This window comes from Zonotrichia albicollis, chromosome 25 (genome assembly GCF_047830755.1).
Source record: "Zonotrichia albicollis isolate bZonAlb1 chromosome 25, bZonAlb1.hap1, whole genome shotgun sequence".
Taxonomy (NCBI): Eukaryota; Metazoa; Chordata; class Aves; order Passeriformes; family Passerellidae; genus Zonotrichia; species Zonotrichia albicollis.
In genome coordinates, this window is record NC_133843.1 from 1,203,451 (window position 1) to 1,224,850 (window position 21,400).

The 21,400-nt window shown below is 48.3% G+C and overlaps 4 protein-coding genes across 4 annotated transcripts in view; 3 read left to right on the forward strand and 1 right to left on the reverse strand.

Moving 5' to 3' along the window:
• Positions 1 to 75: 75 nt before the first annotated feature.
• Positions 76 to 9,038, forward strand: PGD (phosphogluconate dehydrogenase). Its single transcript, XM_005493819.4, has 13 exons — positions 76 to 227; positions 530 to 605; positions 1,032 to 1,211; positions 1,348 to 1,413; positions 2,443 to 2,561; positions 3,564 to 3,633; positions 3,990 to 4,124; positions 4,427 to 4,616; positions 6,425 to 6,555; positions 7,049 to 7,182; positions 7,511 to 7,610; positions 8,497 to 8,619; positions 8,725 to 9,038. The coding sequence occupies exons 1-13, from the start codon at positions 76 to 78 to the stop codon at positions 8,842 to 8,844; spliced, it is 1,596 nt and encodes a 531-aa protein (XP_005493876.2). The 3' UTR covers positions 8,845 to 9,038.
• Positions 9,039 to 10,193: 1,155 nt separating this feature from the next.
• Positions 10,194 to 12,396, forward strand: CENPS (centromere protein S). The gene is made up of 5 exons (XM_074558861.1): positions 10,194 to 10,346; positions 10,436 to 10,559; positions 10,905 to 10,938; positions 11,136 to 11,202; positions 11,980 to 12,396. Exons 1-5 carry the CDS (start codon positions 10,305 to 10,307, stop codon positions 12,133 to 12,135), a joined length of 423 nt encoding a protein of 140 aa, XP_074414962.1. The 5' UTR covers positions 10,194 to 10,304; the 3' UTR covers positions 12,136 to 12,396.
• A 1,073-nt stretch (positions 12,397 to 13,469) lies between these two features.
• Positions 13,470 to 17,433, reverse strand: DFFA (DNA fragmentation factor subunit alpha). Its single transcript, XM_074558402.1, has 6 exons — positions 17,298 to 17,433; positions 16,737 to 16,889; positions 16,492 to 16,622; positions 15,524 to 15,713; positions 14,988 to 15,142; positions 13,470 to 14,425 (listed from the first exon to the last, which is right to left on the reverse strand). The coding sequence occupies exons 1-6, from the start codon at positions 17,392 to 17,394 to the stop codon at positions 14,222 to 14,224; spliced, it is 930 nt and encodes a 309-aa protein (XP_074414503.1). The 5' UTR covers positions 17,395 to 17,433; the 3' UTR covers positions 13,470 to 14,221.
• A 99-nt stretch (positions 17,434 to 17,532) lies between these two features.
• The window catches only part of PEX14 (peroxisomal biogenesis factor 14), a 67,722-nt gene continuing 63,854 nt past the window's right edge, over positions 17,533 to 21,400 (forward strand). Inside the window, exon 1 of the mRNA XM_074558400.1 lies at positions 17,533 to 17,670. Coding sequence (XP_074414501.1) covers positions 17,635 to 17,670 — 36 coding nt within the window. The 5' untranslated portion in view covers positions 17,533 to 17,634. The remainder of the gene's footprint in view (positions 17,671 to 21,400) is intronic.

Consider the following 21,400-nt stretch of genomic DNA (forward strand, 5'->3'; position numbering starts at 1 on the left):
GCCGCTGCCGCTTTAAGGGGGCGTGGCCTCGGGGCATCGGGCCATGGGCGGGGGGCGGAGTCTAGCCAAGAGCCAATGGGCGCGCGCGGCCCCGCCCCGCCCCGCCCGCGGCTGAGGAGAGGAAGCGGCGCGCGCCGCAGGCCGGGCCCGCAGAGCCCCGAGAGGAGCGGAGGGAGCGGAGAGGCCCGGGAGGAACGGAGAGCTCCGAACGTCGCTGCCATGGCCGAGTGAGAGCGGGCGGGGCGGGAGCGGGCCCGGCATGGCCGCGGTGCGGGGCGGGTGCAGCCGGCTCGGGAGGCCCCGGTGCGCTGTTTGCGCGGGGGCTCTGCCCGGTGGCTCCGCACGGCCTCGGTCTGTGATCGCTGCAGTAACAGCTGAGAGAATGAACTCAGATCTCCGTGGTCGTTAGGAAGGGCTGGGCTGGGCTGCCCTGGCAGCTGGCATGGCCACAACAGCCGGGCAGGGATGGATGCTGCTGCTGGATCACTGCTGGTGACCTCCCTGGCATTTTTGTTCTTTCACGTTCCAGAGCTGACATTGCTTTGATTGGACTGGCCGTGATGGGTCAGAACCTGATTTTGAACATGAATGACCACGGCTTCGTGGTAAGTGAGGAAACAAATTGTTTAGGAAGGCTGACTAGTAGCACTTGGGATTGGAGCTGAGCATTTTGTGGGTGCTTTCCCCTGCAACTGTGATGATCTGATGGGTGTATTTCCTCCTTTTAGTTATACCCTGCCTGGCCTTTGTCCTGTTTCCAGAGAAGAGCAGCGGTGCATGCCTGTACTCAGCTGGCACCTGATAGGTTAATTGTGCATGACTTTTCCCTGAAGTTGGCCTTGGCCTTGCCATTAACCACAGGTTCCCGAGGCACTTGCAAAGACATGCTCAGGTTCATCCCTGCCCTGTGCCTGGCACGAAGGGAAGTGGGAGAGCGCAGGATGTTGAACCTTGCTTGTATAATTTGTAGCCTGAGCTGAAGTTACTGTTCCATTGGCAGCTTTTATTAACGCGTCTCCTTACCCCCCCAGGTCTGTGCTTTTAACAGGACAGTTTCCAAAGTGGATGATTTCCTGGCGAACGAGGCCAAGGGAACCAAGGTGATCGGTGCTCACAGCCTGGAGGAGATGGTCTCCACGCTGAAGAAGCCCCGTCGCATTATCTTGCTGGTGAAGGCTGGAAGTGCAGTGGATGACTTCATCAATAAACTGGTGAGGCAGACATTCATCCTACCTGAGGCTTCTTGCTGTCTTTTGGAGCAGTTTCCTCTGGAAGTTCTCAGTTATTCATCATTAGTGAGGTTTTGAATGTATGGGGGAAACCTGAATGCTGATTTCTTTTTGACAGGTGCCATTGCTGGAGACTGGAGACATCATCATTGATGGTGGGAATTCTGAGTACAGAGATACCACGGTAAGCTTGGTTCCTGCCTAAAGTGAACGAATGAAATACACACAACTTTTCCACTTCTGATCATCAGAATAGTCGCTCAATAATATGCCATCAGCCCTGTGCTCTGGAAAAGCCAAACTGATTTCTGCAAAATTAAATCATGCAGCCTATTAAAAAGGAATTAAGGACTGTCCTATAAGAATGTTTTTATAGAAGTTACCCACACCACGAGAAAATATTTTTTCAACATGTTTTGAAGAGTGAAGGCATTTAGAAAATTTTATTTTACAATCTTAGGGAGTTTTCAGGAAGATTTATAAGTCTAGGGATATTTATAGATTTGTTGGTATTTCCTAATCCTTGTGATTGCAGGACAATCCAGTAGGACAGAACTGCTGGTTTGGTGGTGGAAGCAGCAGAGTAATTATCTGCTTGTGGACAGGCTGTAACTGTAGAAGTTACAGAAGCTACATTCGCCTCTCTGGGGTGTCCATGTGAAAATATTGCATTCAGACTGGTGTTTCTAAATCTTAGAAAGGTGCTCGTGTTCGTCTTCCTGCTCCGACACCCTGGTCTTGGATAAGTGAGTTGGCCATGCCAGGGTGAAAGGCTCAGTGAGGGTCAGTCCTGTCAGCTGTCCTGGGGCATCTCTGGCTCTTTTTGGCCCTTAGAGTTTTCTGTGCTTGCACCTTCCCTCTGCAGTGAACTCCGCAACTCCACCTTGGGCCTAATCTGCCTCCCCCACATCTTCACACAGAGCATGTGTCACCTCACACCCAGTTCCAGGCCTCTCCTACCCTCGGTGCTGCTCATGTCTGTCTGGTGCTTATAAGAACTTGTTTTTTCACCATGTCACTTTTGCAAGGATCCAAAGCAACAGGAAGTTTCCTAATGCTCACTTTGGTGTATGAACAAGCTTTATTAAGGGTAGCTTCTAGCACATCCAAAGCAGAACTGAAAACCTAATTTTACATCCCAGTTGCTAGCCTTTGTGTGTAAGGCTCTGGCATGAAATGAAATTAAATAGTGCTGCTCTGCTCTTTGTTCCAGAGGCGTTGTAAGGAGCTCCAGGCCAAGGGCATCTTGTTTGTGGGCAGTGGAGTTAGTGGTGGGGAGGAGGGTGCCAGATACGGCCCTTCCCTCATGCCAGGAGGAGCCAAGGAAGCCTGGTAAGCATGAACTGCTGGTGTCTTGTTCAGAATGGTTTGCAGCAATTCACACAGTGCACTGAGGGAGGGAAAGAGCAGGGTGTGGGTGTGGAGAGAACAAGATATGTTGCCATCTCACTTCCTCAAGGCTCCAGATTTCTCAACCTGGCTGGGGTCATGGGGCAGTGCTCAGCCTCCATGTAAGGCGGAACAAAGGCAGGCTTTTCTTCCAGGAATCCACAGGCAAAAGTAGGACCTACAGACATCTGCAGGGAGAGGGGAATTTTGCTTAAATTTTAAGCAAGTATTTTTTCTTATTTTTTCCTTTTGAGGCTGTACACACTTGGGAAGCTGCTAACCATGAATCAGGCAGCAGCACATGGCCCTGTAGTGACACATTATAAAAGGAGCTTCAGTATGTTTGTGCTACTGTTGAATGCATCAGTTTATTTGCCAGTTTCTGCATGCTGCTGTGCTGTTTTGTACTCGTGCCTCAGTAAAGGACTGCACATCAATGCTCATATTTATCCCTGGTTGCCTATTCTCTGTACAGATATGGAGAGAAAAGGTGTGTCTAGGCTTTAAGTGAGCTTTAGTATCTCTTGAGTCCCTGTCCATTTGCATTAGTGTTTCCTACCTGTATCAGCCTGTTCAAATTTGATGGCACAAAGCCATCAACAACAGGAAGTTTCTGCCCAGTCATCTTTTGCCTTGACAGTAAAGTTGGGAGAGTTTCTGTGTTCAAATGGAGAGGATATTTGGGCTCCTTAAAGTGCATTACACTTGTCTGTACAGTGTTGGAAGCATGACTTGATTGTTCCAATGTCTTGCAAACTCTAGTTGGGAAGAACACATTTCACTGACATGGCTGTGTGGATGGGTCATCACCCTGCCCAGTGCCCTCAGCCCAGGCTGCCTTTTGGCAGGTTACAGAAGGCATCATACCAGTAGATTTTATTTGTTTTCTCTTGTGGTGTTTGTGTCCCCTGCCTGGCTGCTAAGGTGTATTCTTTCTCCCCACAGGCCCCACATCAAGACCATATTTCAAAGCATTGCTGCTAAAGTGGGATCTGGGGAACCTTGTTGTGACTGGGTAAATAGTCATTTGATACTGACCCTAACTTGGGGTTAGAGCCATGCTTAGGCAGTTTGGTTGCTGAAGCTCATGGATGTTTGTCCACAATAAACACAGCACCCTCAGTGGCTGATTTCCTGGCTGTGTTCATTTCCAATCTGCCACCTCTGGTAACTCATACTGTGCAATGGAAAGACAAAGCTTTGTGGCTGGGTCATGTGCTGGGGGAGCTAAATGGACCTGTGAGCCACTGGTTTCAGTCAGCACTGTCTTTGATTCCTTCCTTTAGGCAGAAGGAAGCCATGGGCAGGTATTAAACACTGGAAGTGATGACAGTGCCGTTGCTGAGGGGGTTTTTGGATGTTTCTGAACAGGTGGGAGAGGAAGGAGCTGGACATTTCGTGAAGATGGTGCACAATGGGATTGAGTATGGAGACATGCAGCTGATCTGTGAGGCCTATCACCTGATGAAAGATGTGCTGGGCATGGAGCACGATGAGATGGCAAAGGTGATTTGTGGTTTTAATGTCTTTCCTTTTTTTGTGCCATGGTGTCTGTGATAGGAGAGAGCACAGACAGCTGAATGCTTACAAAAGTTGTCCAAACCTTTTCCCATGCTACAGTTGATTTCTCTCCAGGGAGCACCTTCATGTATAGAGATGTGAACTGCCTTGCTTGAAAAGAGCTAGTGAAACACTGAGCATTATAATCAAGCAGGCAAAATATATACATTAATAAATTAAAGGATATAGTAGAGACATAGCAAATTGTGGTGTGTATGAATATGTATATACTTGTTCTCCTTTTTCAGGTATTTCAGGAATGGAATAAGACAGAGTTGGACTCTTTCCTGATTGAAATCACAGCCAATATTCTCAAATTCAAAGACAGTGATGGCAAATACCTGCTCCCAAAGATCAGGGACAGCGCAGGGCAGAAAGGCACGGGGAAGTGGACGGCCATTTCTGCCCTGGAATACGGAGTCCCGGTCACCCTCATCGGTAACTGTGCTTTCATCTTTCCCACCTCCATGTACCACATCTCAGCAATGACAGGGAAATACACTCTGAGCAGTGAGCCCACGGCAGGGCTGGGCTGCCAGGAGAGGCTCTCGTAGGTGCAGCTGTTCCAGCTTTTCTGCCCTGACAGCTCCTGGGTTTTTTGCTGGGCTTGTTTTTACCCTGTTCCTTCGGTGCTGCTGTCACCTGTGTCCCTGGTGTCTGCAGTGCTGGGAGGACTCTGTGATGTTCAGGGCAACATTGAGTGTTGTGCTCAGTGTTGTGATGCAGAGGAGCTGGAACACATCTGCAACACGTTTACAGTGCCCTAATAGCACAGGTCCAGAGCAAGCTTCCCATTGAGTAAATGAGATGAGTCAAAAGCGATCTTTGCTCTCAGATTTGCTTTCATTTTCATGCTTTCTCTGCCTCTTTTCCTTTTGCACTGGCTGGTCAAGTCCTGAAGAAAAGTTACATTCAGTAGCTGAAAGAAAGTAACTGCAGTGTAGCTGTCAAAGAAACATGGCTGCATTCCAGCAGCAAAACAAGTTCTCTAAATGGTTTTAATGTTGTACCATAGACCTTCAGTTCCAGGCTTGAAACAGTGTTTCCTGCTTGTTCTGGTAATTTTCTCCTCTTTGGGTGCTTGCAGAGATCAAGGGTGGAGGAGACACTCCCTGGTGAGTGCTCTGCAGTGCCAGGAGCATTGTTAGGTAATGCCTGATAGGGAAGTGTGTGCCACAGTCCTTGTGCAAACGTGGCTGCTCTCAGGGCAGTTCTGTGTGGTTTTACTGCATGAGCATGACTTGCAAACTTCTGCTTGTAAAAGCAGAGTCATGCTACTCCTGCTTTTTCCTGATTTTCCTACCTGCTGCTCCTCCCTCTGGAGAAGGAAGTTTTTGCAGAAATGGAAATTAGCAGGTTCTGATTTAGGTGTAATATGTCCTCCTGCTGTAGGGAGGATCCAGAGTCTTGTGAAAACATTACTCACTCTTCTTTTTAAATTGCTGTTGATTCTGCAGTGTGGGTTTTCTTGGTGGTTTTTTTTTATATCACAACTCAAAGGGTGGAACAAAATGAAAATTTGCCTCTCCTTCTATCAGACTCTGAAAAGCAAACTTTTTTCTCCCTCATTTTACAATACTGTCTTCAATTGCAAACAAGTACAGTTTAAACCAGCTTGATTAGGAACTGACTGAGCCAGCCTGACAGATGATATTTAGCAACCTGTTTAGTGATGTTAGAAAACATTCTTATGGACTTCTGAGAACTAGTGCTAGGGGCCTACCAGAACTGTGAATCTTGTCATCCTATAAGTTAACTTGCTGTTTTATTCTTGATTTTAATTGCCCTTATTTTGCATATGTGCATTTTAAAGCACATCCAGTCAATGTATGTTGGCATTTAAGGAACAGCTTTTTATCTTAAAAGCATGATACAGTACTTGGTGAAGTCTTCAGCCTTGCTGTTCCCTGGATTGCAGTGCAACACTGTCTCTGATAGACAGGAGAAGATCTTAAAGTAAATTCTCAAAATTGTGAGCTGGTAAATGTTCCTGAGATAAATTTTCGTGTGGATGACTTGTGGCTTTTTTCATTATCATTTGAAAGCTGTATCAGTCAAGACTTAGCCAATGGTTGTACTGAGAGGCAGTGTTGCTGTTGGAATAATTCATTTGTGCAGCAGTTATTTCTATTATTGCTCGTGTTCGTGGCTCATCACTCGGTGCCACTGCGGGTGCTCGGGTATCTCAGACACAGACAGGGGTGCCCGGGTTTCTGATGGTCTCCCCTTGCCTGCCATCCCCAAAGGTGAAGCTGTGTTTGCACGCTGCCTGTCGTCCCTCAAGGAGGAGAGAGTGCAGGCCAGCAAGCTGCTGGGAGGGCCCAAAGGGACTCGGTTCAGTGGGAACAAGGAGGCCTTCCTGGAGGACATCCGCAAGGTGAGTCCTGCTGCGGGGTTACAGCGGGGCTGGGGGGCTGGGAGCCTGGGGAGGAGCTCTTGTGTTTGCATCTCATGAGAACTGGTTCCTCTGTCAGCACTGTGCACTGTCTCCTGATGTCCACAAAGCACAGTGAGACCCATTGCTAACCAAAGGAAGGTTAGGAAAGATCCAGAAGGAATTTAACTCTAAGCCATGGTGGGCAGAGACAACTGCATGGGGCACAGAGCTCATAATTCATGCACAGGAGCTTGTCCACCCCTCAACACTCCTGCCTTGCCTGGGTATTGCTCTCTTGATCTCTCTCTCTCTTGAAACCAAACTTTCCAACGGGAAAGGATATTTTGTTTCTCAAATAACTGGGATGTTGCTGCTGTAGTCATCCCTGTTGAGATGTGGGCTGAACAGAGTGCTGATCCTGTGAAGTTAGTTTGTTGTTCAACTTTGTGACACTTCTCTCGGAATGTGATTTTGATTTTTTTTTTCTTTTTAGGCCCTGTATGCTTCCAAGATTATCTCATATGCTCAAGGCTTCATGCTGCTGAGACAAGCAGCCAAAGAATTTGGCTGGACACTGAATTATGGTGGTATTGCACTGATGTGGAGGGGAGGCTGCATCATCAGGAGGTAATTGAGATGAGGAGGTAACCAGGCTGCTGAGGGGAGAGGGAAGAGCAGGCAGTTTAGTTTGTGAGGTGCTTGGCTGACAAGCCTAGAGATTTCCTTGGAAAATCCATGCAGTTACTCTGCTGCTAAGATTCTGAGAGGCTGCAGACAACACCAGGGGTTACCAGATGAACCCACTGTTCTGGTGGCTGAATTGCTGAAAATATTGTATTGTCTTTGCCATGTTTGGAATCTTAGTCTGGCTGAGTCAAGTTTTAGCACTGTAAGTTTTGAATTCTGAGCCTTTGTTGGAAGCTGTGACATTTATTCCTGGTTAACTTTTGCCTAGTGTGTTCCTGGGAAAAATCAAAGATGCTTTTGATCAAAACCCTGAGCTCCAGAATTTGCTGTTGGATGATTTCTTTAAGAAAGCTGTAGAAAACTGTCAGGTAAGTTCCAAAACAATAATTTACAGCCAGGACTGTCATGGTTTTTCTCTTTGAAACTGACCAAGCTATGATTGGAAACTGAAGGTTCCCTTTTACTGGTGCAGAAGAGCCTTAGGCAGAAATCCAGCAATTCAGAAAGACCACAGTATGAGGAAAAAAGGCCTGGCCTGTATGAACATTCTCTTTGCTGCCCTGTGTCTTGTGCCTGCTGTGCAGCTGGATTTCAGCTGAGCTCTGTTCCAGTGCCATTGTTTGCAGTAGCCCCAGAACAACAGTTCCAGACCCACCCATCCATTCTTTAGGCCTGTGTCTGTGAACACTGTCCTGATTTGGATGGAGTTGATGGGTGGAATTAAAACCACATTAGATGGGTGGAATTAAAACCACATTATCTTGCCAAAAAGTCTCATATTATCATTAGTAGTTCTTGTAACTGAATCTGAATATTGCATGCAAGTTACTAGACCAGATGAACAGTTGAACTGAGGATTATCCACGTCTGTCTGAAGTGTCAGTGCTGTCCTCTGGGGCCCTTGGGCGAGCTTTGTTCTGTGCTTGGTGAGAGGTCCTGGAACATTCCCCTCAGAACATCCCCACTGAGTTTGTGCTTTTGAGATGCTCTGACCATGTTTATGTGAAAGAACATCATCCTTGCTTGAGGCTGTGGTTTGTCTGCTGTTAACTCTGTCTTACTTGCCATTATTTTAGATCAACCTCGTTTATGCAAAATCGAGAATCTGCTGCTGTATTTGCTCAGACTTGGTTATTAGATTTCACAGACTGAAATAGCACACACAGTTGTACTGGAGCAGTTCGTGTGCCTGCATGTCCCCCTGAGCCAGCATCAAACTGATGAGTTTCCTTTCCCCCCTTTCCCCTCTGCCAGGAGTCCTGGCGCCGTGTGATCAGTACTGGTGTGCAGATTGGAATCCCCATGCCCTGCTTCACTACAGCACTTTCTTTTTATGATGGATACAGGCACGAGATATTGCCAGCTAACCTGATTCAGGTAGGCACTGAAATCTATTCCTCATTAGGTAACAGTAGGTGCAACTTCCAGGACTCATGATACTGACATTTGTGTGTCTGGTTTGTCTGTGTGTTCTCATTCCAGGCTCAGCGTGATTACTTTGGTGCACACACATATGAATTATTATCAAAGCCAGGGGTATTTATCCACACTAACTGGACAGGCCATGGAGGAAATGTGTCCTCTTCTGCTTACAATGTCTAATGGAAATTCTTCCACTTGGAGCCCAGATACTGTAGATTTCCAACACTTCTTCTAGAATATCACTTTTTACTGTACTCCACTAGAACTTGTGTTTGGACACTTTTGTAATAACTTGGGGGTGTGTTTCATACCTATATGTATATCTCTCTATATGTATCATATAAGAAAACTAAATAAATTTAGTTATAAATGTATTGAGGTGTGTTCTTTCCACTGGTGCTGGCCAAAACTATGTAAAATGTTTTTGTGCAGTCTTTAATAGAATTTATAGTCATGTTAGGTTTATAATATTGTAGTGCATGAATTCCTAGGGGTCAAGACAGAGATGACTGCAGTTCAGGAATTGCTGAGATGGAGAGTGGCAGACAGCACAGGAACTTACACAAGGTTCCAGGCAGGTAAAGGCCTTTCTCCAGTTCCATGGTTTATTCCTAACAGGCAGATTTAATTCCTGGGCATTCAGCTGCTCAGTCTGTCACACTGAGCTTTGTGCTTTTGGTGGAAGGAGAAATGAAACTCATACTCTATTCCCCCTTCAACTGTTGTTCTCACTTTCAAGCTCTGGCATAAACATTTTGCATTTCTGTGTGCTTGCACTTTCCTCCCCAAATCTCCCTGATTCTTTGCCTCTTACTCCACCGGGACAATTAAAAATACCCAAAACAACATACAAAGTTGGCTCTATTTTATATCCTCTCCCTGCAATGCTACTGCCAGTCATCTTCAAGACATCTGAAAATTTACTTGGGTGTCTGAATTCACCTTTTTATTTCTCAAAACCTGTTAAATGTTGTGCTGTGTACACTGATGTTTACATTAATGTTTGACCATATATATTTCTACTAAGACACCTACTTAGTCACTAGTTGAATATATGTATGAGGTAAAATGTAACCTTCAGCTGAAGGCACCTTTTCTGCATATCACACGGTACGATTTGGGAGTTCTGTGGAACAAACGGGGGTGACAGCGACGCTGCCTCGCGGGGCGGCCGCCCCTCCCCTCACGGGGCCCGGGGGCGGGCCCGACATGGCGGCGGCCCCGCCCCCCGCGCCGGGGGCGGGAGATCGTGAGGGCGGCGATGGCGGCGGCCCCGCCCCGCGTGCCGGGGGCGGGAGATCGTGAGGGCGGCGATAGCGGCGGCCCCGCCCCGCGCGCCGGGGGCGGGAGATCGTGAGGGCGGTGATAGCGGCGGCCCCGCCCCGCGTGCCGGGGGCGGGAGATCGTGATGGCGGCGATAGGGGCGGCCCCGCCCCGCGTGCCGGGGGCGGGAGCTCGTGAGGGCGGTGATAGCGGCGGCCCCGCCCCCCGCGTGCCGGGGGCGGGAGATCGTGAGGGCGGCGATAGCGGCGGCCCCGCCCCCTGCGCCGGGGGCGGGAGATCGTGAGGGCGGCGATAGCGGCGGCCCCGCCCCGCGCGCAGGGCGGGAAGCGCCGGGGCGGGAGCTCGTGAGGGCGGCGATGGCGGCGGCCGGTGGCGAGCAGCAGCAGATGCTCACACAGGTACCGAGCGGCACACGGGGCCGAGGCCGTGAGCGTGGTGCGGGGCGAGGCCGGTGTGTCACTGCCTGCCCCTGCCTTGGTCCCCGCAGAGGCTGAAGGCGGCGGTTCACTACACGGTGGGGTGCCTGTGCCAGGAGGTGGCGGAGGACAAGGACGTGCAGTTCAGCAAGCAGAGCATCGCAGCCATCTCGGAGATCACCTTCCGGCAGTGCGGTACAGCTGGGTTACCTCGACTTGCCTCGTGTTACCTGGGTTACCGCAGCGTTCCGGGTCTGTTCAGGAGCTAGCGCTGGAGGCACAGGGCTTCAAAACCAATAGCATCCAACTCGGTGTCACCGGGGCATTCTCTTGTATTATTTCTTATTTTAAGTACAAGAAATACTAGTTCGACTTTTCAGACCCGAAAAAAGCATTTAGATGTATTGTGTGGCTACCTGCTTGTGTACGAGTGTTGCCTAACAGCCAGCTCTGGTCACTTCTCATAACTGCTTTGGATAACTTGTGTATCTCTGCCCACTCTGTGTTTTAAAATATATGACATCTTTGTGTTTTCTCTAGAAATCTTCGCAAAAGACCTTGAAATGTTTGCAAGGTATGCACTGATTGTTACAAAGGCTTTCCTTTTTTTTTGTGTTATCTTTAAAGCGCATCTTATAATTCAAGCTTTAAAAGGGCTTTTTAAATAGTTATGTTAAGTTATGAAATAGAAATTCCCTGTACTTTTTGATCTTGGCCTCTTATGGTACGTGTTGGCAAAAATGTTAAGGAGTGTTTTTTGATGTTATGCAGGCATGCAAAACGAACCACGGTCACTACAGAAGATGTGAAGCTTTTGGCTAGAAGAAGCAATTCTTTGGTGAGATGCACTGTATTTACTGTCTTCCAACATTCTTAAAACAGTTAATTCCTAAAATGAACTTAATTCCTTAATTTTCCTTAATTCATTTGAATGAAGGTTATACATGGTGAAGCAACTGCTGCATAAGCAATTTCACTGTCTTCTGAGATAGATAGGCACAATCCAGTGATTTTTAAATTTTCATCTTGCTTTGCTTCACTCTGCCTCACTGTGGTGAGGTGTAACACAGCTCTGATTGCAGCTCAAGAGCAGTGCTCTCGTTGCACCAGGGCTGCTGAAGTTCCAAGTTCAGATGTGCAAGGAGCAGACACAGCACTGTGAATCACTTTGCTTTTTCCTGATGTTGTGTTTCTTTGTTGTAGCCTAAGGTCAGGAATAGCTTGCCCAAGGTGCTGAGTCTCCCAACATTAATTATAGGGATCACAGAATCACTGTATTCCTTCCTGTGCTGATCTATATGATGCTCCATGGATAAAACTCACTAATCTGTGAAGACATGCCTATACATTGATCCATGAAAAATGCTTCCAATTTTACTAATTCCAATTCTTGAATTTTACTTTTATGTGAGGAGATTTTTTTCCTTCCATATATGATTTGAAATACACAACATGAATTTGCCTGAGAAGGCAAAGCAAATGTTTTTGGAGTCTCTCATTTCTTTTAATAATAATAATTTTTCCTGTAAATTTCTCTTCAGTATTTCTTACTAATGCCTTGTGAGTGAATGAAGTTCCTCAGTAGAGGACTGATTGTTTAGCTTATTGTTCCCAGCTAAAATATATCACTCAGAAGAGTGAAGAGCTTGCATCAAGTAACATGGAGCAGAAGGAGAAGAAGAAAAAGAAGTCCAGTGCAGCCAAGGGAGAGAGAACTCCTGGGGAACAAGAAGCAGCTGTGACTGAAAATGAAGATTCCAACATGGCATGATTTATCTTTCCAGTAACGTTTCAGGTCGTTTTCTCTTACTGTCCTAGAGAAACCAGAGTTAGCCTGTTTATCTTGCAGGCTAGCTCCAGTAATGACTCTTCAGCTTTAGTGGATGCGATTGGACAAAGTGCCTTAATTGCTCACAAAAGGTCTCTGTTCTTAAAATACTTTAAATAAAGATTTTGCAATAGATCATTCTCACTGAACCATAACTCAGTATGTGCAATACCCTTCATTCTGCTACTTTCTCTAGCAAAAATTTCTCTTTGACTTTTTCCTTGCTTCCAGTATTGCTGTTTTTGCTCAGACATTTTGAATATTTTGTTTTTACTAAGCCATCTCTCTCTCGTTGTCTTGGCAGTTAAAGGTGTTTTGTGTTGTTTCCCAGCTGTGGCACTGCAGGGGTGCAGTTGTCACTGTCAGAAATTCCCATTTTCAGGTGGCACCGTGGCTGCAGAGCACTGCAGGCAGGGATCCCACTGCCCTCTGCTGGGCTGGCACAGCCTTACCCAGTGCAAACGAACTTACAAAGAATGAAAATAATTACTCAAAGGAAGAGGATTTCCAGGGGTAGCACAGCCATCCATGTGACTGCAGAAAAACTGGACATAAAAGCTTGCAGTAAGTACCTGTTCCAAACACCAGGAAACCTTTTTACCTGCCATGGCCTATAATATTACAATCTAAATATGGTCAGAAGCAAAACAGACAAAAAGTTGCCTGCAAGCTTCTCCCCTAAGTCCAGTCAATTCCCATCTGGGTCGCTTCACCTGAAGGTAGCCTGAGTAGTTTTGTTTAATTACTAAACTGTTTAGAATATTAATAATAATAATAATAATAATAATAATAATAATAATAATAATAATAATAATAATAATAATAATAATAATAATTTATTATAATTATTATTATTGCAGTCTAACTCTGATTGTGCCATAATTTAGCTGGACTGTTGCATGCAACGGGTTCACCTGAATGCCTGCTGTAGGAATACTCACCCTGGGCCATTTAAAGCTGTGCTAGATCAGAGGATTTAGCATGCTGCTACAAAATACATCTGTACCCACTAAAACTTCCTCAGAAGTTTCATCTCACTTGTCAGATGTTTTTCATATATATCTGCTGTTCTCACACAAGAAGAGCAGATTGTGCCAGGTGAGAGTTCATGGCAGTCACCATGATGGACACACATTTTGTCTAAATACTTTGTATAAGTTAAAGACAGTACTTCTGTGTTCAGTTTCTTCATCCTCTTTCCTTAAGGTAATACTGTATTTATCAGCCCAGTTTTTTAATTATAGCAGCTGGTAGAAATATCAAAACTAGTCCAAAAGTAAGACAAAAAGGTTTTATTGATGTTAGAAAAAAAGACTTTAACAAATTTAAAAATAAGCCAGTTAATATAAAAGCATCATGATGCTACACTAATGATTAGGAGAATAACACAGCAGGCCAAATGCAAGTCTTCTGTCACACAGCCTTACAAAGCAATTATTTCTGCCTTTGCTGTGTTTTACATGATAGTTCTTAGACAGCATCCAAGAGGCAGGAGTTCCTTACAGAAAAAGCACTGAAGTTGAAGGACTTTGAATTTACTTTAACTGATTAAATCAGCATGAGAATTCAGGTTCCTAAATCCCAGGCTGGAGCTTAAAGCCAGGCAGCAGCTGGGTATCCCCTCTGCCCTGATCACTGACTGTGCCTCAGAGTGTCTTCCAGACATCCTCCATCCTTTTTACACTGCAAATGGTGGGAGAGCAAAGTAAGCAAACTGCCTGGGGCTTCAGGAGCTGTACCCACCATTACCAGATGGAAGCTGCTGGCTACCAACCAGGTATTGAAAGCTGAACACTTACATGCTGTGCTTAGCAATACCATTGTTCTAGCATTCTGCAAAAAGTCAAAATCCCTTTGCTTACACAATTCAAATCACCAGAGGAGTTTAAGCCTCAGGACAATGTCCAGATTTTAGCTGTTCTATAGCCAGCCCACAGTATGACCAGCAAACTATGGTTCCAGGATGTGTGTTTGCTTGCACTGATTCTAATGCAAAAGCAAAACCCCAGCTGCAAACAGCAATGCAGTGTTATTTTCTGCGTTTTGCACTGGGCCAGTCCCCCCAGGGCAGCGTTTTCTTGCCCTTGGACGTGCTCCTTAGAGAGTGCAGGGTCTGCACTTGCTGGAGGCGCTTGGAGAGCTCCTGGTCACAGGCTGACTGCAGAGCTCCAGCCTTCTGCTTGTCCCATCCCAGAGCCGAGGCCAGGGCTGCTGCGTCTGCCTTCAACACCAGCTGGAGCAAGACAGATTGTTAACAGACTTTTCTGCCGACTCCCTGGCCTCTAACCCTCTGCTGAATTAACAGCTTTGGAACTGCAGATGTTCCCAGCTCTCATCACCTAGCCTGTGGGCTAGTGGATTTCCAGTCATTTGCCAACACTCAACTGAAGCTATGTTCAGGCGTGCAAAGGAAGAGGAAGCAGTTACTTACTTTCTACAGCAGGGAAATGCAAGAGTAGCAAGTTCACAGCTGGAAAGAACACCTTCCTCAATGGTTACAGTTTATCTAGACTTTCCAATCTATATTTAGAGTTTTTTCCAAAGTAAGGAGGTTTTTATTTTGATTTGGGATGAATAAAAGAAACATACCTGGATGCATAAGCCTATAAAAAACCCCAAAGAACCTTGCTGGTAAGACAGCTGACTGATTTGTCGGAGACCAAACCCAAAATTATTTTGTGGCTTTTCAGAGGACAGAGCAGAGTGTGTGAACCAATGTCTGTCACAGAGGAGCTCCAGCCTCTCTTTTGGAGGGAGAGCTTTGCCAGAATATGGTTTGTGTCATTCTCACCCACCTCTAGATCCTGACTGTCCAAGCAGAGCTCTGGAGCAGGTTTCTCTTTCAGAGCAGTGAGGACCTGGTCGCTGAGTGCTGTTGTGGCTGAAGTGTCTGTGCTGCTGGTACCTGTGTCAACCACATCCATCTCCTTCCTCGCTGCAGCCTCAGGTTCTGAAAAGGAGCAGACTCCTTTTCAGTACAGCTTCGGATGAGCACAGGACAGGAAAAGTGGCCTGGACTGCTCTGATGGTTGTGAGATTAATAAAATATACATCCAGTCTTGGTGCATCCTGGAACTTAAGAAATCCATAATTTTTCATTTTTTTAAGGAGGACTCCAGGATCTAAGCTTTTCTCCCAGTATTCTGCTTTCAGGCTTTGTGAGAAATGTGACACAGCAGCAAGAGGTCTCTCTGGTCAGAGAATTCTTACACTGTATAGCTCTTGCATCAACCCCATTTAACAGCAGCTGATCAAATGACTCACTCTACTTTATTTATTCCACTCAGCAGGAGTTGAAAACCTCCTTCTCTAGCACACAAATGCTCCCTACCTGCAACTTTGCTTAAGATGCTGTCTTCAGTTTTCAAGGCCTCCAGGTAGAGTTCCAGGAGCTGCCGTGACTGACGCTCCTCCTCTCGCCTGTCCAGCACCTGCTGCAGGGTGTCCTGCAGCACCTGCACTTTGCTTTCACTCTGGGCAAGCTCTTCTGCCAGCTCTGAGCGTGGCACATCAATAAGCACCTTAAAACATGGAGAGGGCTCCTGAGTAACTCATTTCATGGCACTCACTGCAGTACAAACAGAACGTACAAACCCTCCTGAAACCAAGCGTGTTCCACAAGGTTTCTGGTCACAGCAAGGCCCCCGAGTTCTGAGAGGCTGTAGTGGCACTACACCAGGCAGCGTTTTTTACTAAAAGCCAAAGGCACCCAAGAAGGTGTGGAATCATGTGCAATTTTAGCAGAAAGCTTGAAAACTAATGGCAAAGCACAACTTCACAGTGCATGGAAATATTCAAAGGAAAGGCAGCAGCCTGGCACCTGGGAAGCTGCACACTGGGGAGAACAAGAGGGGACAGTTACTGCCGTGCCTCACCACAGACAAGGTGTTAAGCAGTCAGAAACTTGAATCAATCAGCTCTGGAGAGTGACAGCAGTTCTTCAAAGCCCTCTGGAGCAGACAGACCTGGCCTGCTGCTCAGCCTCCCCTCTGGCCATGTTACACAGGGGAGGCACCACCACAATGTGTGTCTGGCTATAAGGAATGACCTGATCTCAGTTGCCATTTGGCCAAATCTCAATTTTTTGCCAGAACTGCAATTGTTCTCAGATAGTTGGGGATTAAGAGCATCTTTGGACACTTGAATGTTTCCCTTCCAGGAGAAGTTTGACTCCAGCACCAAGAGCAAAAGCAGTATCTGAATTAAGCCTGAGCTCTTGTTTATGGAGTCTGTTCTCTACTGAGATAAATAAATGATGGGCAGATGCAAGGACAGGGACTGGGGGTTTCCCCACTGTACCTGCAGGTCCTCTTCAGACATCAGGATGATGTTGGACAGGTCATCCTTCAGCTGCCTGGCCAGCTGCTTCCACTTCTCGGCAGCACTGTCCACTTCATCCACAGACTCCGAGAGCCAGGATGTTCCACTGTCTGACACAAGAGCCACCAGTTTCATGGGTCATTCCTCTCACCTGACCCTGCCTACTGTCACTAGGTGTGTTCCAAACACACCTCCCCTTCCATGCTTCCTCACTCACAGCATACCTAAGCTTTTGCTGGACCATTTCTCATCCTTGGCCAGTGCCACAAACTTGGTGTTAGGTGGCAAACACAAGAAGTAATCTTCATCATCCACAATGGTCCCATCTTCTGCCAGTACCAAGGTGATGGGTTTGTCAATAGCCAGAACACCACAAGCTGCAGAACAGAAAAAAATACTTAACAGAACGATAAAAGTGACATAGCACTGCCTGTTTATTGACCCCAGCACGAAGGACAGACAACTCTCAGTGACTGAGGCTGGAGACCAGGACCTGTCTCCTCACAGCGCCGCACATTAGCCACCTAATGTCCCAGCAGGTCCCACAGCAGGTCCCATAGCAGGTCTCAGCGAGTCTCACAGGGGGTCCCATCGGGTCCCAAAGGGTCCCACAGCGGGTCCCACCGGGTCTCAGAGCGGGTTCCAGCGAGTCCCACAGCGGGTCCCACAAAGGGTCCCGGCGGGTTTCACAGGGAGTTCCATCAGGTCTCATAGCGGGTCTCACAGAGGGTCCCACCGGGTCTCACACCGGGTCCCACAGAGGGTCCCAGCGGGTCCCCCCTCACCTTTGTCGCGCAGCTCCCGCAGGCAGGACGCGGCCACGCCGTGCTGCTCCGGCCCGTCCCGCCGCCGCACCACGCACTGCTTCAGCCGCGCTGCCATCAGCTGCCGCTCGGCAGTGCCCCGAGGGCTTTTCCAGGCGGGGAAGGCGCTGCTGCGCCGGGATCGGCCCGGCCCGGCCCGGCCCGGTTCGGTTCGGTTCAGGCCGGGCTCTCACGGCACCGGCGGCGCCCCGCGGGACGCATCGCTGCGCCGGCGATCGACTCGGCGTGCCTGCGGCGCGGCGCGGCGGCGGGGGCGGCGCATCGGGCGGCCGGGGATGTATTAGCCGCGCCTGGGAAGATGGCGGCCGCGGAGCGAGCGGAGCAGCCGGGGCAGGTGAGGCGGCCGGGCCGGGCCGGGCTGGGCCGGGCCGGGGCTCCGGGACCCCCCCGGCACCGCGGGCTCGGGGCTGCGCCCGGGCCCCGCGCCCTGGGCGAGCAGGGGCTGTGCGGGGCTGGCTGAAGCGTGTGCAGGCCGGGCCCAGGGCACAGGCGTGCTGGCATTGAGGGTTTGTGTATGAAACTCGTCAAGCACTCAGATAGGAGAAGAATAAATACAAGCACGGCCAGAGAGAAAGGAGACAGTGTGCAGCTGGGCTCTAAAACTCTGTGGAACCCTGTGCAGGGTAAGAGTTGGACTCGATGATCCTTGTGGGTCCCTTCCAACTCAGACTATTCTGTGACTCTGTGACTAGTTAGAGTAGAATATTGTCTGTGCTTTACAAATGCGAGGGATGGAAGGAGATCCTTGAGCCAAGAGCATAAAAGGACAAACCTGAATGGGGAGAGCAGAAGAGAAATGTAAGTTCACTGGTTTCAGTGCTCAAGAAACACTAAAAGCTTGATATATTTTTGAACTGGGACATGAAATGAATGGGGTAGCCAAAGGAAAAAACAGAAGCGTGATGGAGTTGTATTTAGTGTATATTCTTATTTTCCTGAAGGCCTCTTCCAAGCTGGGTTGTGTCGTTCTGTAGCGTAGGTGTGATGTATGTGTGTACAGTGTAGGCTTCCCCTCTCACACTGTCCTGTTCGTGATCTAGAGTCACTTGTATTTCACTGCAAGCTCAACCCACCTCAGATTCCGTGCCCTCCTGGAGCTCTGGCATCATCCCAGACAGATTCCTGAGTGTGTGCTGCCTGTGGGATTTGGGAAAGTCCTTTCAGTGCCCCCAGGCCCCCCGGCAGCAGGTGTGGCTGTGTGGGCAGCTGGGAAGGACACGGAGCACACAGAGCAGCCTGCCAGTGACACACTGCTATGGGCAGTCACTCACATCTGTCCCCGTCTGGCAAAATCTCCACGAACCTCTCTGTTGGTCCCCTTATTTTGGACTGAGGAGGCTGAGTTTGTAGGGAAGGCTATTGAACTAAAGTGAAATAGAAATAAGTTACATAAAATCATTACTCTTGGCCAACCAGCACAGATGTGGGTTGTGAAAGGCCGAGTTACCAAACTCACAGGAGGCAGGGCAGCTTTGCATCACCCAGGTGTTTTGTCAGCCCCAGTCTGAGGTGCAGGCATTGCAGCCCCTCCCTCACATTTCAGGTGAATGCTTCCAGAATGAGGAAACCTGAAACAGTCTGTGACTGGTCCATAGGGCACCTGGGCAGTCTGTGGCGCTGGCAGTTTCTGAGAAAGAAATCTGGTTTATTGGCAAATGTGGTTGCCTAAAAACATTGAGGTCCTCTGGGTTTGGATTTTGTATTTTCCCACTGCACACTTAAACCCCTCCCATTTATTTATGTTGCTTTACCTCAAAATAAGGTTCCATGCTTGGAAATGGGAGAGCCTTGCTTTTTAACCTTATGAATGTACCCAAATACGCTCTGGGTATTAAAGGTAAAGAGAAAGAACCAGGTTCTGTCCCATTGCATGCAGCAGTGCTGGATCCTCAGGCCAGAATGAGTTACTGACACCCCTTTTGGTGTCTGTCCTGCCTCTGGTGTGTGAGGAGCCCCTGGTGTGGGCACGGGTCAGGAACCTCCAGCCCAGCTGCTGGGCAGGGCACTGGGCAGGAGCCACTGGTCTGGCTGCTGGGTAGGGCAAGGTCAGGAGCCTCTGGACAGGGCACTGGGCGGGAGCCTTTGGGCAGGGCAATGGTCAGGAGCCTCTGGTCTGGCTGCTGGACAGGGCAATGGTCAGGAGCCCCATGTCCAGCTGCCAGGCAGGCACTGCCCCTGAGCCCTGGCACACCCCTGAGCCCTGGCACACCCCTGAGCCCTGGTGCCCCTGAGCCCTGGCACACCCCTGAGCCCTGGCACACCCCTGAGCCCTGTGCCCCTGAGCCCTGGCCACCCCTGAGCCCTGTGTCCCTGAGCCCTGGCACACCCCTGAGCCCTGGCACACCCTTGAGCCCTGTGCCCCTGAGCCCTGGCACACCCTTGAGCCCTGGTGCCCCTGAGCCCTGGTGCCCCTGAGCCCGGTGCCCCTGAGCCCTGGCACACCCCTGAGCTCTGTGCCCCTGAGCCCTGTGCCCCTGAGCCCTGGCACACCCCTGAGCCCTGTGCCCCTGAGCCCTGTGCCCCTGAGCCCTGGCACGCCCCAGGAGCTGCTCTCAGCTCCTCCTCTCCCTCCTGTGCTGCTCAGGGAGCTGCTCCTGCTGCCCCAGCCTGGCTGTGCCCGCCAGGGACAGGTGTCCCCACCTTGTACAAGGTGTCCCAGCCCGTGGCAGGGGGTTGGAGTGAGATGTTCTCTGAGGTCCCTTCAACCCCAGCTGTTGTGTGATTCTGTGACTCTCACCATCTCCTGCAGGTCTCACACTGGTGCACGTTCCTCAGCCAGAGCTCTGAGAAGTGTTCAGTGCTCACACATTCTGGGGGCTTGGATGGAATTTGAGTCTTACAGCTTTGCCTGGAAAAAGGAGATGTGATTGAAGGGCACGTGGTACAGTGGGTGACTGTTCAAGGGGACAGTTTTGGAATTAAACAAACCAATGAAAATATCCTTACAAGTCTCACAGAGTGTAAACACCGCTCCTCTTACACAGCCACTGCAGGTTTGACACTGTTACCAATGCTTGTAGAAAGTTGTCCCCATTGCACTCTAAACGTTTAGAGGATTTGATAAAATATTTGCTTTCTGCCCCTGGTGATGTTTGCTTATTTATTGCCAAGCTTTCAACATGAGACAGTGAGTAGTGGCACTGCCTCACTTAACATGTTTATGTTTGGGCCCCATCATGTTTCCTATTACAAATCAAGTTAATTTAGATGCTGAAAAGGGAGTGTCAGATGTCTTATGGCTTATTATCTGTTTTTCTTAGTTTAATTTTCTCATTCTCATGAATTAATATATTGCCTCAAGCAGTGTGGGGAGAGGGGAGTACTGCAGCTCAAATGAAATCGTTTGCGTAGATAGAATTATGTTCTAAAGGCAATAAATATTTCTACCAGAGATTTTAAAATACTTTGTTTTGTTTAGAAATCATGTTCCTTGGGCCTTTAGCAATGTCTTTACTAAAAAAATAAACAAAAGAAAAGATCCTGTCTCTCTGTTACTATTTTTTAATAGTAAAAGAAAGAGAAAAGCAGGATGATGGTGTAGCCTGTGAACAGGATAAGCAATTTCAGATTTGTCTTGGCTATCAGAGTTTCTCCAGTGCCAAATACTTTGCTGTGGGAATTTCCTGAGGATGTGAATTCAGTGGTGGGTCCTTCCTCCTTCCCTCCCACCCAGAGGTTATGGCAAGTGATCCCAGAGAATCCCTGCCCACCTGTGAGGTCTGGCTGGGTCCTGCTGGTGATCCTTGTCTGGATGCACATGAGTTGCAGTATATTTGAGTTTCTGGCACCCTCTTGTGGTAAATACTTATTTTATCTATATTGTTTTTGTGTATTTTGCAAATGGGAAAAATAAATGTTGCGATACTTGGAAGGTGAGGTGTGTGCATAAAAACGAAGAATAGAATTGGAGGACAAAACTTCTTTTAATTATGTGTGGGAAGCAAGGCTGGTCCTGGTACTGCTGGCAGTTTGTGAGGTTTAGGTAAATCATGGTTTTTAGAAATCTTTAGAAGAATGGTTCAGAAAACGAAGGATGCATTACTGGACCCTCCCTACTGGAAATG

Coding starts and splice junctions, on each gene's coding strand:
- PGD (XM_005493819.4), top strand. CDS start 76: ATGGGCGCGCGCGGCCCCGCCCCGCCCCGCCCGCGGCTGAGGAGAGGA. Junction 1,212..1,347: donor ATGACTTCATCAATAAACTG/GTGAGGCAGACA, acceptor TCTTTTTGACAG/GTGCCATTGCTGGAGACTGG. Junction 1,414..2,442: donor CTGAGTACAGAGATACCACG/GTAAGCTTGGTT, acceptor TCTTTGTTCCAG/AGGCGTTGTAAGGAGCTCCA.
- CENPS (XM_074558861.1), top strand. CDS start 10,305: ATGGCGGCGGCCGGTGGCGAGCAGCAGCAGATGCTCACACAG. Junction 10,560..10,904: donor GATCACCTTCCGGCAGTGCG/GTACAGCTGGGT, acceptor TGTTTTCTCTAG/AAATCTTCGCAAAAGACCTT. Junction 10,939..11,135: donor GACCTTGAAATGTTTGCAAG/GTATGCACTGAT, acceptor GATGTTATGCAG/GCATGCAAAACGAACCACGG.
- DFFA (XM_074558402.1), bottom strand. CDS start 17,394: ATGGCAGCGCGGCTGAAGCAGTGCGTGGTGCGGCGGCGGGACGGGCCG. Junction 15,143..15,523: donor CATCTTAAGCAAAGTTGCAG/GTAGGGAGCATT, acceptor GCTCCTTTTCAG/AACCTGAGGCTGCAGCGAGG. Junction 14,426..14,987: donor TGGACAGTCAGGATCTAGAG/GTGGGTGAGAAT, acceptor GTCTTGCTCCAG/CTGGTGTTGAAGGCAGACGC.